This window comes from Lagopus leucura, unplaced genomic scaffold (assembly GCF_019238085.1).
Source record: "Lagopus leucura isolate 7727_CA_CO unplaced genomic scaffold, USGS_WTPT01 Super-Scaffold_73, whole genome shotgun sequence".
Classification (NCBI taxonomy): domain Eukaryota; kingdom Metazoa; phylum Chordata; class Aves; order Galliformes; family Phasianidae; genus Lagopus; species Lagopus leucura.
In genome coordinates, this window is record NW_024962252.1 from 25939309 (window position 1) to 25952522 (window position 13214).

General features: G+C 39.3%; 1 protein-coding gene across 4 annotated transcripts in view; it reads right to left on the reverse strand.

The window, feature by feature from the left end:
• Positions 1-1281: 1281 nt before the first annotated feature.
• IBTK (inhibitor of Bruton tyrosine kinase) overlaps positions 1282-13214 on the reverse strand; it is a 54966-nt gene continuing 43033 nt past the window's right edge. For all 4 annotated transcript variants that reach the window (XM_042886866.1, XM_042886872.1, XM_042886881.1 and 1 more), the window contains 3 exons: positions 5444-5512; positions 5216-5348; positions 1282-2661 (listed from right to left, as the gene is read on the reverse strand). In XM_042886866.1, the coding sequence (XP_042742800.1) occupies positions 2536-2661; positions 5216-5348; positions 5444-5512 (328 nt within the window). In that variant the 3' untranslated portion in view covers positions 1282-2535. The remainder of the gene's footprint in view (positions 2662-5215; positions 5349-5443; positions 5513-13214) is intronic.

The window sequence follows — 13214 nt, forward strand, 5'->3', positions numbered from 1 at the left end:
GAGACAGACTTCTCAGTTGAGCCGGTTTGGGCTGGACAGGTTGGACTAGGTAATCTTCAGAGGTTTATTTCAGTCTCAACGATGACGCAGTTAAGACTGACATCACATTAATCTCAGGAAGTGATACTGTTTTAGATCAAAGCAAAGTATGTAACTGAAGAAAATTTCAAGTCCTACCACTTCCATCGAAAAGATATTTACATCTGTTGAAACAATTGCCTTGTTCTGCATTTTTCTTTGGGCTGTCATGTATGCAAAAGCACACACAGCGAGTTAGAAAATCCCGTTTCTGTTTCTAGAACTTTGACAGATTTAACTACATTCCAGGCATTTTACACTCTTCAATTCAAAGTTTTGACGAAATAAAAATAGAAACTAAGCTTACTCAGCTTAGAATCAGTGACAAAGAATAAACAAACTACTGCAATAAACCCAGACTTTAAAAGCAGTCAAGCTCATCAGCATGTGGGAACAGGAATTCTCTGATAACAACTTAAGAATGACACTTAAAACAACATATCCTAAACAATTTTGAATAAAAGAATTGAAGTGCATATAAGCAACATCCAAGTGATTTAACAAATGGGGTTTAGGCTTGGAAAAGCCTAGTGCTTTTATAGCTGTTTATCAAAATACATAAGCTTTCTTTCAATCTCAAAGGATTGATGCAGCAGACTAAGGCCCTGCGCATTGAATCGTGCAAAGCACTTTGCAGAATCATAGAAAGGCCTGGGTTGAAAAGGACCACAACAATGATCAAGTTTCAAACCCCCTGCTATATGCAGGGTCACCAACCACTGGACCAGGCTGCCCAGAGCCACATCCAGCCTGGCCTTGAATGCCTCCAGGGATGGGGCATCCACAAGCTCCTTAGGCAACCTGTTCCAGTGCATCACCACCATCTATGTGAAAAACTTCCTCCTAATATCTAACCTAAACCTGCCCTGTCTCAGTTTAAAACCACTCCCCCTTGTCCTATCACTATCCATCTTCGTAAACAGTCATTTCTCCTCCTGTTTATGCATTCCTTTCAAATACTGGAAGGCCACAATGAGGTCTCCTTGGAGCCTTCTCCAAAGATAATTTCACTTAATGAAATTATCAGTATATTGAAAGAATCACCAGTAGAATTTAAAATATAATTAAAATCCACATCTTCTTTTTTCTGTGTAGCTCCAAAATGGCTACAGTTTTTTCATACATAGCACAAGTACTTTCGTATTACTCTATACTTACCTAAAGTATTCACTGTATATAAACAGTATGTAAAAGTATACTAACTTTGGGTAAATCAAGGTTTTATGGTTTATTGCATTTGTTTACAACTTTTGTGGAGGATTTTTTGGTGTAGCTTAACCTGAAACCATTAGACATATCTACACAGCGTTTTTTCAAGACTCAACTCTTATCACACAGTGATCAATTCTCTACATTCATCATCTGCAGCTCTCTCAATTCCAGTTTTCCAGAGTTTGTGAGTACTGACACTATTGAAAAAGTAGAAGTTCAAACACACCTATGCAAACAGACAAACTAAACAGAATATTGTAGATAAGGCTATCCTTTTTTCTTTTCTTTTACATACATATACAAATTTTTTAAACCAGGCACAGAGAACTTCAGAAAACACAATACTGAAAGCCACCTATGATAATCTTTGCAAGGTTAGGCATTTACAAATTCCACAATCAAGCATTCACCCTTGCAGCTCTAGCTTTAACAATGAATGTACAGATCTTGCATTTCCTCACCACTTCAAGTGAATCGTACCTTAAACACAGTGGTTCTAAAACTGTACCATATTTACCAGAATAAGACTACAGATGAGCTAATTAAGTGCCACCATGTTGTATTCAACTGTGTACTTCACTTCACAATGGAACTGACTGCTCAAAGGCCAGTCTCACAACAGTGAAAAGAACATGCATAACCAAACTGATAGCAGGCAATGGTTGGGCACTTAGGTACAGCACAGAGGTTCATTGTGGAGCATGACAGTAAGACGTACTGGTCACAGCAGTCAGAAAACCAGCACATACTTACACTAGTTAAGGAAAACTGCATTATCAAACTGTACTTTTACATCAAGTTCAAGCACGAACTTTTTGCTATACTCCAATTTGCCAGAAAGCTCTGAAGAACGTAACCCCCCAAATAAACTTTAAAGATGTATAATTCTGCACAATCAATTCCACATTAAATCACAAAATAAGCACTCGCTTTTCAGCCACCTGTAAGTTCAACAACATACCTTCACTATTTAAATTAGCATTTCCAATCTACAGCTTCATGTGACACTACTAATTAAACAGGACTTGTTGAAGAAATTCTCTCAAACCATACATACAAAACATGTTGTGGGTGAAAGACACAGTGAACAAATTACTTCCATTATCTCTACCAAATACCTACTGATTATGTGCAATTTTTAATGCTGATGTTAAAAGTTACATGATTTATGTTTTACCAGTCTCATTCTGATTGTAATGAGGATTTCAGAAGTGCATGTATAATATGTGCTTTTAACAGTACGAATTAGTGCTTGTTCCACATAGGTGTGGCCATAGGTCCCTGTGGAGCCCTTTCAACAGTCACAAATTCTTCAGGGTTGTCAAAAGCTTCATAGTGGATTAACAAATCTTGAATAGCACACTCCTCAATCTGGAACAAAAAAAGAACATGTATTTCAGTATTAGATTGGCATATACGCCACTAATAGTTATGAACAGGCTGTGGTGGCCCTGAGTACGCCTGCTATAGACCTCATCAGCAAGTAGTAGTACCTGAGGTCTCCTTCAAACCACTGAAAGAAGCTTCATGCTTGCAGACTCTGGCCCTCATCAGAGACCCTGATATCTGCTGGAAGGGCAACACAGAAGGGCTCAAGTGCTCCAGAAGTTTTGCTCTGGTGACTTCCTCACACAGATGATCAAGAAACTGACAAAGGGAGACACTGTCAGATGTCAAGGATGATAAGGTCAAGGGGAGCTCTGGCCACTCTGACCTTGAGATCTTGCACCACCTCATGAGAGGGGAACAAGACATATCAGAATCATAACCCCAGACCTTCAGAAGAACAGATTATGATTTGTTCAGGGATCTGCTTGGAAATCTCAGAGAACGTGGTCCTTGAAAGAAAAGGGGTCCAGAAGACCTGCTTGATTTTAAGGTCAGTGCTTCCAAGCTTAGTAACAGTCTGGTGACCAGGAAGTCTAACACATATGGCAGGAGGCCTGCATGGATAACAAAAAGCTCCTTACAAAACTCTAACACAAGAAGGAAGTGCGTATAAGGTGGAAGCCAAGACAGATGACCCAGAAGAAAAATACAACCATTGTCTAAGCATGCAGGAAACGAATTAGTAAAGTCAGAGCCCAGCCAGAGTTGAATCCTGCAAGTGACATGAAAGGCAGTAAAAAAGTTGCAAAAAGAATACTAGAGAAAACGTAAGCTCATAGCTGAAAGAGAAAGGAGATGGACAAGGCTGAGGAACAATTAGTCGTCTTCATTTTCATCTGCAGTAGTAAGACCAGCTTTCAGTAATCCCTGGCCCCTGAGACCAGAGGGAAAGTCTGGGGAGAAAAAAAGAAAAAGATCTACCCTCAGCAGAGGATAACAAAGTTAAGAAATATTTTAATAAACCAGACATACATATACCTATGACACTGATGGAATGAACTCATACTTTTAAAGATTGTTATGGCAGCTGGCCAGTCAAGGCCACTGTAAAAAATACTTTGAAAGATCATGGTGGTAGAAGGAGATTCCTGAGGACTAGAAGGAAGCAAAATGTCATCTTCAAGAGGACCAAGAAGGAGCATCTGGGAACTAATTGCCAGTTACCTTCACCTTTATCCCTGGAGACATGATAAAACAAATCCTCCTGGAGGTTATTTCTAAACGCATGCATGACAGGAAGGCTATCTGGTAGCGTACACATTACAAGGGGGAAATCATGTCTAACGAACCCAACAGCATGCTCATCATAGAAGGGTGGCTTGGTGGACGAAGAGGAAGTGGTGGACATTGTTTACTTCTTCAAGCCTTTCAACACTGTCTCCCTCATCCTCACAGACAAACTGAAGCATGGACTTGATGAATTTAAGTAAAATGGACTGAAAACTACCTGAATTGGTAGTCTTAGACAATTATGAACTATGTCCCAAAGAACATGTTAGTGCACAGCTGCTAGTATTAATACCAAGATCAAGACAAGGGTCAGTACTGCTTAGCATCTACATTAATGACCTGTGCAATATGACATAACACACTCTCAGCAAGGTTGTAGATGACAAAATTAGGGGGAGTGGTAGGCACACTAGTGAGTTGTGCTGCCATTCTGAAGGTATTCAGCATGCCTGGGGCATTAGCTGAGAGGAATCCCATCAAGTTCACAAAAGGAAAATGTAAAGTCCTGCTCATAAGAAGAGTGAAGCACAAGAACATACACCAGCCAAGTGTATGGAAAGTAGCTTGGCAGAAAAGGACTTGGGGTCCTGGTAGGCAAGTTGACTCTAAGTCACCAATGTGCTCTTGCATCAAAGAGTCCCTCTATCAGGGACAGCACTGTCAGAAGATTGAGAGAGATGATTCTTCCCCTCTACTGGCGAGAAACATCTAGAGTTTTGGGCCCAGTTATGACTCCACAGTATTACAAGAGAGAGGGTCCAGTGAAAAGACACAAAAAGGATTAAAAGCCTGGAGTCTCTGATGTGCAAGGAGAAGCTAAGAGAGCTGCAGCTGCTTAGCAAGGAAAAGATTCAGGGATATCTTATCAATATGTATGAACAGCTGATCAGAGAAAGTAAAAGCAGCTAGATGTCTCAGTGATGTCCAGCAACAGAACAAGAGGCAATGAACAGAGACTGAAATACAGAAAATTTCATTTCAACATAAAAATCTTTTTTTCACTGTGGGTGGTTGGACACTGAAACAGGCTTTCCAAAAAGGCCTCCGTTAGTCTAGACTATTTACAGACTCTGATATCAACTATTTTGTGATTCTGAAAATCTATCAGCCATGGATTCAATAGTCAATCTAACATAGATCTACCTTATCAAACTGCAAGAAGATGTTATTATTAAATGATATTTAACTCCATTTTACAAGTGATGCTAAGTATAATGATACATAATTAATACTAAAAACGGATCTCTAAAACAGCCAGTGGAAACTCCTGGTGATAATACCCAGCTGCAGAAACTTAGCACTTTACCTGGATCAAAGCCAAGGGTTTTTCTCTGCTCCTAATAAGAGCAGCTTCTTGCTGGCGCTCTTCCTCTACAATAGATGCAAACATGACAGGTGCCATGACAGGAGAGTTAGTTGGTGGTGTTGCCAACCAAGGACTGCAAAAAAGCAGAAGACATTATGAGGCAACATTGAAAACAAGGTCAGCATGACAGAGAAAATAAATTCTAGAATTTAAGTGAGTCAAACTTACTTATGGCTCTCCAGCTGAGGAGAATCCAAAACGTGGCCTTCTGGACCTGGGCTACTTCGAGCCACACATCTGGAAAAAAGAAAGAAAGGGGGGTGAAAGTCACTAAAAATGGATTTTACTTAATCGTAATTGATTACAAATTCAAAGTAGCTAATTACAAATTTGTACTCTTCCCCCCTCCCAGAGGTTAGGCATTATAAAGTAATGCTGAGTTTGTCTTTAAATGTGATACTGTAACACGAGGAGACACTGATACTCCTTTCTGAATGCCAGAACTTACTGCATTTTCAGTTGGAGCACTAACTCTGGCATTTCCTAACATTTGAGCATTTGAAGAAAAGCACTTAAAAAAATAACATATATATATATAGATAGACACAGATAGATATATTTAAACCTGTAAAATATTCAATCAAGTTATGCACTGACAGCATGCACTGTAAATCTGTTTGGAGTTTACATGGAAAGAACAGGGCTTCAAGACAGAAAAATCTTGCATTCAAATTAAATATTCTATGTAAAAAGAGCCAGTACAGTACTACAATAGCACTAGCAAATTATTTCCTCAAGTATAAGCCCGGAAAACATGGACTTCCAGTGTATGTTCTGCAACCACCTCATATTCATACAAGCAGCATGTAAACTAGAATTAACTGGATCAGAAAAAAATCCTGAAATAACAACAAAGAATTGCCAAGAAGGAAGACATTTTATTCCATTCTAAGATGTTAACCTGTCTACAAAAATAAGTCAGAATAGGTATATTCTACACCTTAAGACACAGTGTATTTGACAAAATAATCCTACATCAGTAAGACGAGAGAGACCTACTTTTGTTATTCTATCTCTCTCTTTGGCAACTTTTGCAATTTCCACAACTCTAAAGAAGTTTTATAACATACTATGAAATGCTAACAGACTTTTTTGAATTATTCTATGGCATTGAAAAAATTCTAATGGTGTTGGTATTTCAATAAATCAGTCTCAATTTTCTTTATGGCTTTGGTAATCCTCTGTAAGTGGCCACAAACTCTTGGAAAGGGGGAAACATCTACAGAAAGCTATCTAATAAGAGAATTCCAGTAACTACTAAGTTCCCTGCCTGGAATTTTTTCCCCACTACACAACTCCAAGGACAACAAGAACCATGATTCGTACTGCTAAGCAATGAAGGCAAGATCTCAAAAAGCCTGAAAAGGAACAACCATTACCAAAAACAACATTTCTGTGAACCATGCCCAGCTTTCTGTCACAAAACATAATCTTGTCCACCAAACAGCCATCTATACAAAGAACAAACAAATGTTAACGTCTGCCAAGGCATAACAGTGGACTTTCAAAATAAGCTCTCTGCAGTGTCACTCCCATGAATCAAGCCCAGTAGATTCACCTTCTGCCAGCTCATAATGCTTTTCTGTTTCCACTGGAAAAATACACTTCATATGAGTCAAGATGAGACTTTGCCTCCATTTTAAGTAATGGTGATCATATCAGACACTAACAAGAAAGTCAGTGCAACAACGTATGGAGAAAAAGCCAACAAGGTCTTTCCAAATTGGCTGTTTCTGGGTAACCGTTATTCCAGAACTGACCCATGAATCAACAGCTCCATGACAAGAGTGATCAAATCTGCTTTACCATTCTCCACACTGATCATCCATCCATAGGGCTGCCAGTTTCCTTTCACTTAACATTACTAATTTGCAATGCTTTTTCCATGAGGATCAAAGAATACTCGAGGAAAAAGGGTTGAAAAAAAGTTGGTTTTTTGTTTGTTTGTTTGTTTTTAATCTTTGGTCAGAAGAAGAAAAAAAAAAAAAAAAAAAGGCAGCTTAGAAATTCCTGTTTTACTGAACAAAAGTATCAGGTCATAAGGGATAAGTATGATAAATACGGAAATTCTGTAAGGAGCTAAGCACCACAAAACTGTTTTTTTTTTTTTTTAATGAATTTCCCATACCTCTCATTTCTAGCTTACTCATATTGCAGCCACGTTATTCACAATTTTAGAGAGTAAGTTAGCTAAAAGAAATACCATCATAAGTTAACATTAATGGATATAATAAGCAGTGATGTTTAAACTAACAAACAAAATTAGGAAATTCTATTAACTTCTTAAAAAATAAACAGCATGACTGTGGTACAAAGCAAAGGGCAAGAAAATTCAGTACAAAGAAAAAGGCTGAAGGGCAACTAGTTAAGCTAAGAATTTTTCAGCTTGAAAAGAAAAAGTAGAATCCAAGGTGTACTGATCATGACAATCAATCAGAAGTACATTACTGGAAAAAAAAAAAAAAAAATAGAATGTTGAGCAACTTGGTTCAATTTGGAACAACCAATTCTGTCACCATATACCACACTGGATGAAGCTTATTTCGAAGACCTTTCATTTTCATCTTTTATGTTGAAGAAAGATGAATCTAAATTTTCATGCATGCAGAGAAGAACAATTTCTCATGACAACTAGAGAAAGCTAAACATTATACCCATCTTCAGGAAGAACATAGGGAACCGTCTGATCAGTGTCACTTCAAACCTTATAAATGTTGTGGAACAAATCCTTCTCTAAGTCATTTCTGGATTTATCAACTACTGGCAAATTTATTCTGAACAACATAACTACCTTCTACAATAGGATGACTGGCTCTGCAGACAAACAGAGAGCAAAGAAAATCACTTTATTTGCCTTTCGCTAGCCAAGTCTTTATACTCAGCCTGCACATACAGTGTATCCTTATAATCAGTCTGAAAAGCATGGACAAGGTATATGGACTACAAGATGGATGGTTCTGGATGAACTGTATAAAGCTCAATTGGAAACCAACTATTGGTGATGGTCCTTAAGAACTGATATAATATTTAATGTCTTCACCAATTATTTGGTGGTCAGATAAAGTGCACTCTCAGCAGGGTCACAAATAGATGGGGACAGGCTGGGATTGCACATGCTGGATGCTGGGTTGCCATTCAGAAGGACCTCAAGAAGCTGGAAAAATGGGAAAACAAGGCAAATGTGAAGTCACATATTTGAAGGAAAGTATCCCCAGGCAGCAGTACAGGACAGAGGATAATTGGCTAGAAGGCAGCCTTGCAGAAAAGGACTCATGTAGTCCTGGTAAGCAGTAAGTCTAAGATGAATCAGTATGTGTCCTTGCAGCAAAGGCCAAAAGCATACTAGTCTGTACTAGCAAAAGCATAGCCATACAGTCAAAAGAAATTACTCTTCCCTTCTGTGTTGTATTTATGAAACTACATACAGAGTATCATATTTGTGCCCCTCAATACAAGAAAGATGTTGGCATGCTGGAAGACATCCTTTATAGGGCCACCAAAACTAGGGACAAGTGACAGAAAGAGCTGAAAACAACTGTATGCTTGCAAAGAGGAAGTCTCACTGTTGCCTTTAACTATATAACTGGAAGTTTGAAAAAAGATGCAGTAACCATGTGCTTAGTGGTGCACATGGAGTAAGAAGTGATAGGCACAAACTGCTAAATGGGAAATCCCAGTTAGATATAGAAAAAAAATCTACCGTAAAGATGATCAGACCCTTGAACGTGTTGCCTAGAAAGGCTGAGGTATCTAAACCCTTGGAAATACCACAAGTCAATTGGGCCAGGCCCTGAGCAACACAATCTAGCTAGAGCTATGTTGAACAGGAGGCCAGCTGACAGCATCTAAATTATTCTACAGTTTCAACAATGGCATCACTTATGTCGGAAGTCTAGATAAACCAGCTTCCAGTTTTTATTTCAGACAGTGAACACCATAAGAGAATAAAAAACAGGAAAGAATCAGAAAAGGAAGGACAGACAACAGGAAAAGGCATCAGTTTTCTGCTTGCTGGCTCATTTAACTAAGAGCATGTCTGTACATCTTAGTGAATGCCTTTATTCTGATGTCACTTCTCTACTTCAGCTCTTTCTTCATCTCCTCTTGCAATGCTCACCTAACTGCACATTTGACAATAACCTGCACCCCTCCAGACATTTGAAAGAAACTCTCTCCTCCTCACCCATAATCCAAAGAACTTACAGCACCACTAGAAACTAATCCAAATAGACTGTTTCATTTAACTAACCTGTTTGAGTATAGACAAAAAGATTGTTTTCCAGAGCAAGAAGGAAAAACAAAAAAACAATACACTCACAGGCTTTCCCTAACTGCAATGAACAGTTCCAGTGTCACAGCACACTCTAGTGTTCAATCAAAAGACAAGTTTAAGTACCTGTGTCATCCACCTCAATTTAAGTGAGGCTTTAAAATGTAGGAAACAACACTTATTTTGAACCTGCTTGTGCATATGTATATTTGTGTTTCTTGCTAGCAAGATATTTATTCCAGATGCTAAATCAATTGCAGATATTTCAACATGCTATTCCTCAGCGGGCATCAAAATAAATAGGAGAAATAGAGGGGAAATGAGAAACAAAGATATACAGAAAAATGGGGGAAAAAAAAGCCTAAAAAACACAGAACTTGGAAAGATAGAAGTCTAGAAAATTAAAGACTGATGTAGAGAAGTAAGTGCATGGAAACAAACAAGCCAAATATAATCAGTTCTGAACTAGACTGATTAACTCAGTTGGCTGAACTTGCCATGACTCCTGCCCAGACACTGTGATGTCCTAGCACTTAACTTCCCAATGTTTCTTGAGAATTTCTTCACTTGAAGCCAGTTCAGGTCTACTGCCTCAAAGATCTGATAACTGCTCTATGAAAAAAAAATGCTGGTCTCCTGCAGAACCTCTTGGGTTTTGCTGTGCCATCTGACTCATGTACTAGCTATTAGCTCAATATTAGCCATGCCAAAACCAGGCCTTTCCCATGCAAAGCCAGAGAGACACATTTCCACTAAGGCTCTTTACTGCTCCCTGGAGTAATGCAATAAAGACAATCTGGGCAGCCACAAAAAGAGTCAAGTCACGTCAGGCCTATGTTTTTAGCTTGAACTGTGAGCTATACACACACAGCTGTGCAGCGTAACTCCCAAGACTAAGTTGTCCCTGGAAACAATGCAGCCACATCCACTTGGCTCAGCATTTGAGCTGATGTGCTTCTGGACCCAATCCAGTTCACATCTCCACATTCATGACATTTTTCATCTGCAGAAACTGGAAGATGACAATGTATGGAAGCATGTTTATGCACCCCTTCCAATGTAAAAAAAAAAAAAATAATAAAAATAAAAAAAATTATTTGCCATTTTTTTCCAAAAGAAAAAAAAAAAGAAAGCTGACACAGTAGTTGTGCAAGTTTCTTCAGTGTCCCATCAGTAGGCCTGACATTCGGAGACAAGGATTGCTTACGCTTTATGAACATTCAATTTCCTTTCCTTAAAAAGGAAGAGGAACAAGTGTGGACAATGAATCTTTACTGAAACAGCTCTTGATGTCTGCTGGCAAAAGTCAGAAACTGCTGTGACAAAAGCTGTCAGTCAAAGAATAAAACTAGCTCAAAGTAGAAACCTTAATCCTAACTCCAGATAGATGAACCTTGATTCTTTATACCTAACAGAAAGAAATCAGCATCTTTAGAGACAGTTCAAAACAACCTGAAATAGCTCTGGAAGTGTCCTTTTTTTCTGACTGATGATAGACAATCTAGTCATGTAGCCTCCCACTAGTTTAATATATCATTTTCAGGCAGCTAACATATTATGCCTGGAATCAGCTCAAAGAATCCAGTTCAGAGCCTGCAGACAGGCCAGACTTAACAGACTAGACAGAGCAAAGCAAAAGGAAATTAAGTGACTTTATGAAGATCAGAGACCACGTGACAAAACTAGTAAAAGCATCCAGTGCATGTTCCTCTATCACCAGCCCATACTCTCTCTCATGTGATCAAAAGTTTTGCTATTTTTCTAGAAACTAGATTAATAATACCTGTTATGTCTGCACATGTGTAAGTGCATCTCCACTCACCCCAGCTGCCTCAGCTTTATTTCTGTTGCTGAAGGATACTTCTGTTACACTTGCCAAATCCCTCTTCTCTCCTGTAACATCATTTCCCACACATATTTCTTTAATTCTCCATTATTTTTGCTGTGTAACTACCAATATGGCACATACTACTTCCATTATAGGGAATCATCACTTTCTATACAATTGAACAACCTAGAGGGAGGCCCAACAGAACCACCTTCTCCTTCTTGCACAGCCAATTTTTGGAGTGGGACAGAACAGAGTTTCTTTTAAAATTTAAAAAAAAAAAAAAAGAAAAAAAAAAGAGAGAATTAAAATGTGTACCTGGGACCAGCATGCACCAAAAGGCTCTGCAAACTCTTCTCCCTTTAGTCAAGTTGTTGGTGACAGTTAATTTGTAAGAAAGAGCCATGAGAAGGTGCAGGGGGACTGCCTCTCCTCATTGATTCTAATCCTGACTTTTAGATCATAGAATGGCGTGGGTTGAAAAGGACCACAAAGGTCATCTAGTTTCATATCCGCTGCTGTGTGCATGGTCGCCAACCAGCAGACCAGGCTGCCCAGAGCCACATCCAGCCTGGCCTTGAATGCCTCCAGGGATGGGGAATCCACAACCTCCTTGGGCAACCTCTTCCAGTGCATCACCACCACCTATGTGAAAAACTTCCTCCTAATATCTAACCCAAACCTGCCCTGTCTCAGTTTAAAACCATTCCCCCTTGTCCTATCACTATCCATCTTCGTAAACAGCTGTCCCCCCTCCCCTGTTTATATGCTCAAGTACTGGAAAGCCACAATGAGGTCTCCCCAGAGCCTTCTCTTTTCCAAGCTAAAGAAGCCCAGCTCCCTCAACCTTCCCTCACAGGGGAGGTGCTCCAGCACTCTATCACCTTAGTTGGCCCTCCTCTGGACCTGCTCCAAGAGCTCCATGTCCTTCCTGTACTGGGGCCCCCAGCCTGGACACAGCACTACAGATGGGCCTCACAAGAGCCGAGTAGAGGGGGACAATCACCTCCCTCTCCCTGCTGGCCACTCCTTTTTTAATGCAGCCCAGAACACAGCTGGGCTTCTGAGCTGCATCTGAGCTCATTGCTCTCTCACCCTTACAATTTGTGTGTAGTCACCAGCAGAGAGCCTGCCATGCTCACCTCACTCTGGCGCAGTGGGGGTGTGCCTTGCCAGCCTTGCTACCACCTGACCCCACCAGTATGATAGAGCATTCAGACTTTGTGTCTTCTAGATGGCAGGTAGGAAGGTCAGTAAGAATTTCAAGCCCTCTGTCTCTTAAATATATTTTAAATGTCTAGTGTTTAAAACTACCGATGATAGAGCAAAGAGATTCATGTAGATGACAACTTGGTCCTAAATACTTTCAGAAATTAGGCTGAAATTTATTTCCTCTCAGCTTAGTAATTCTAATTCCAACACACAGATTTTACTGGAGATAGCAGAATGCAGGGACAAAACAGTTCAACAGAAGAACAGTGTACATCCAGTTATTATACAGCAATTTACACAGACCTCAAAACAGGTCATTTTTGTCCCTAGAATTATAGTACCTCACTAGTTATAATATACAAACATAAATGATACATCAGTATTTTAGTAAGCCTTTTAGATTGTTTAGGTGCAATTTTTCATGGAACGAATCGGCTTGTAAAACAACTCCGATTAGGGAATGCTCTTTGTTTGAATCAATGGATTTCATTCACCCACTGGTTACAGAAAAATACTCTTAAGCAAAACTCATTCATGCCATATCTGAATCCTAGAAGATACTTTCTAACTTATGCAGAAATTAGATGTTTTCTATGTTTATACATACGTATATACATACAGATACACAA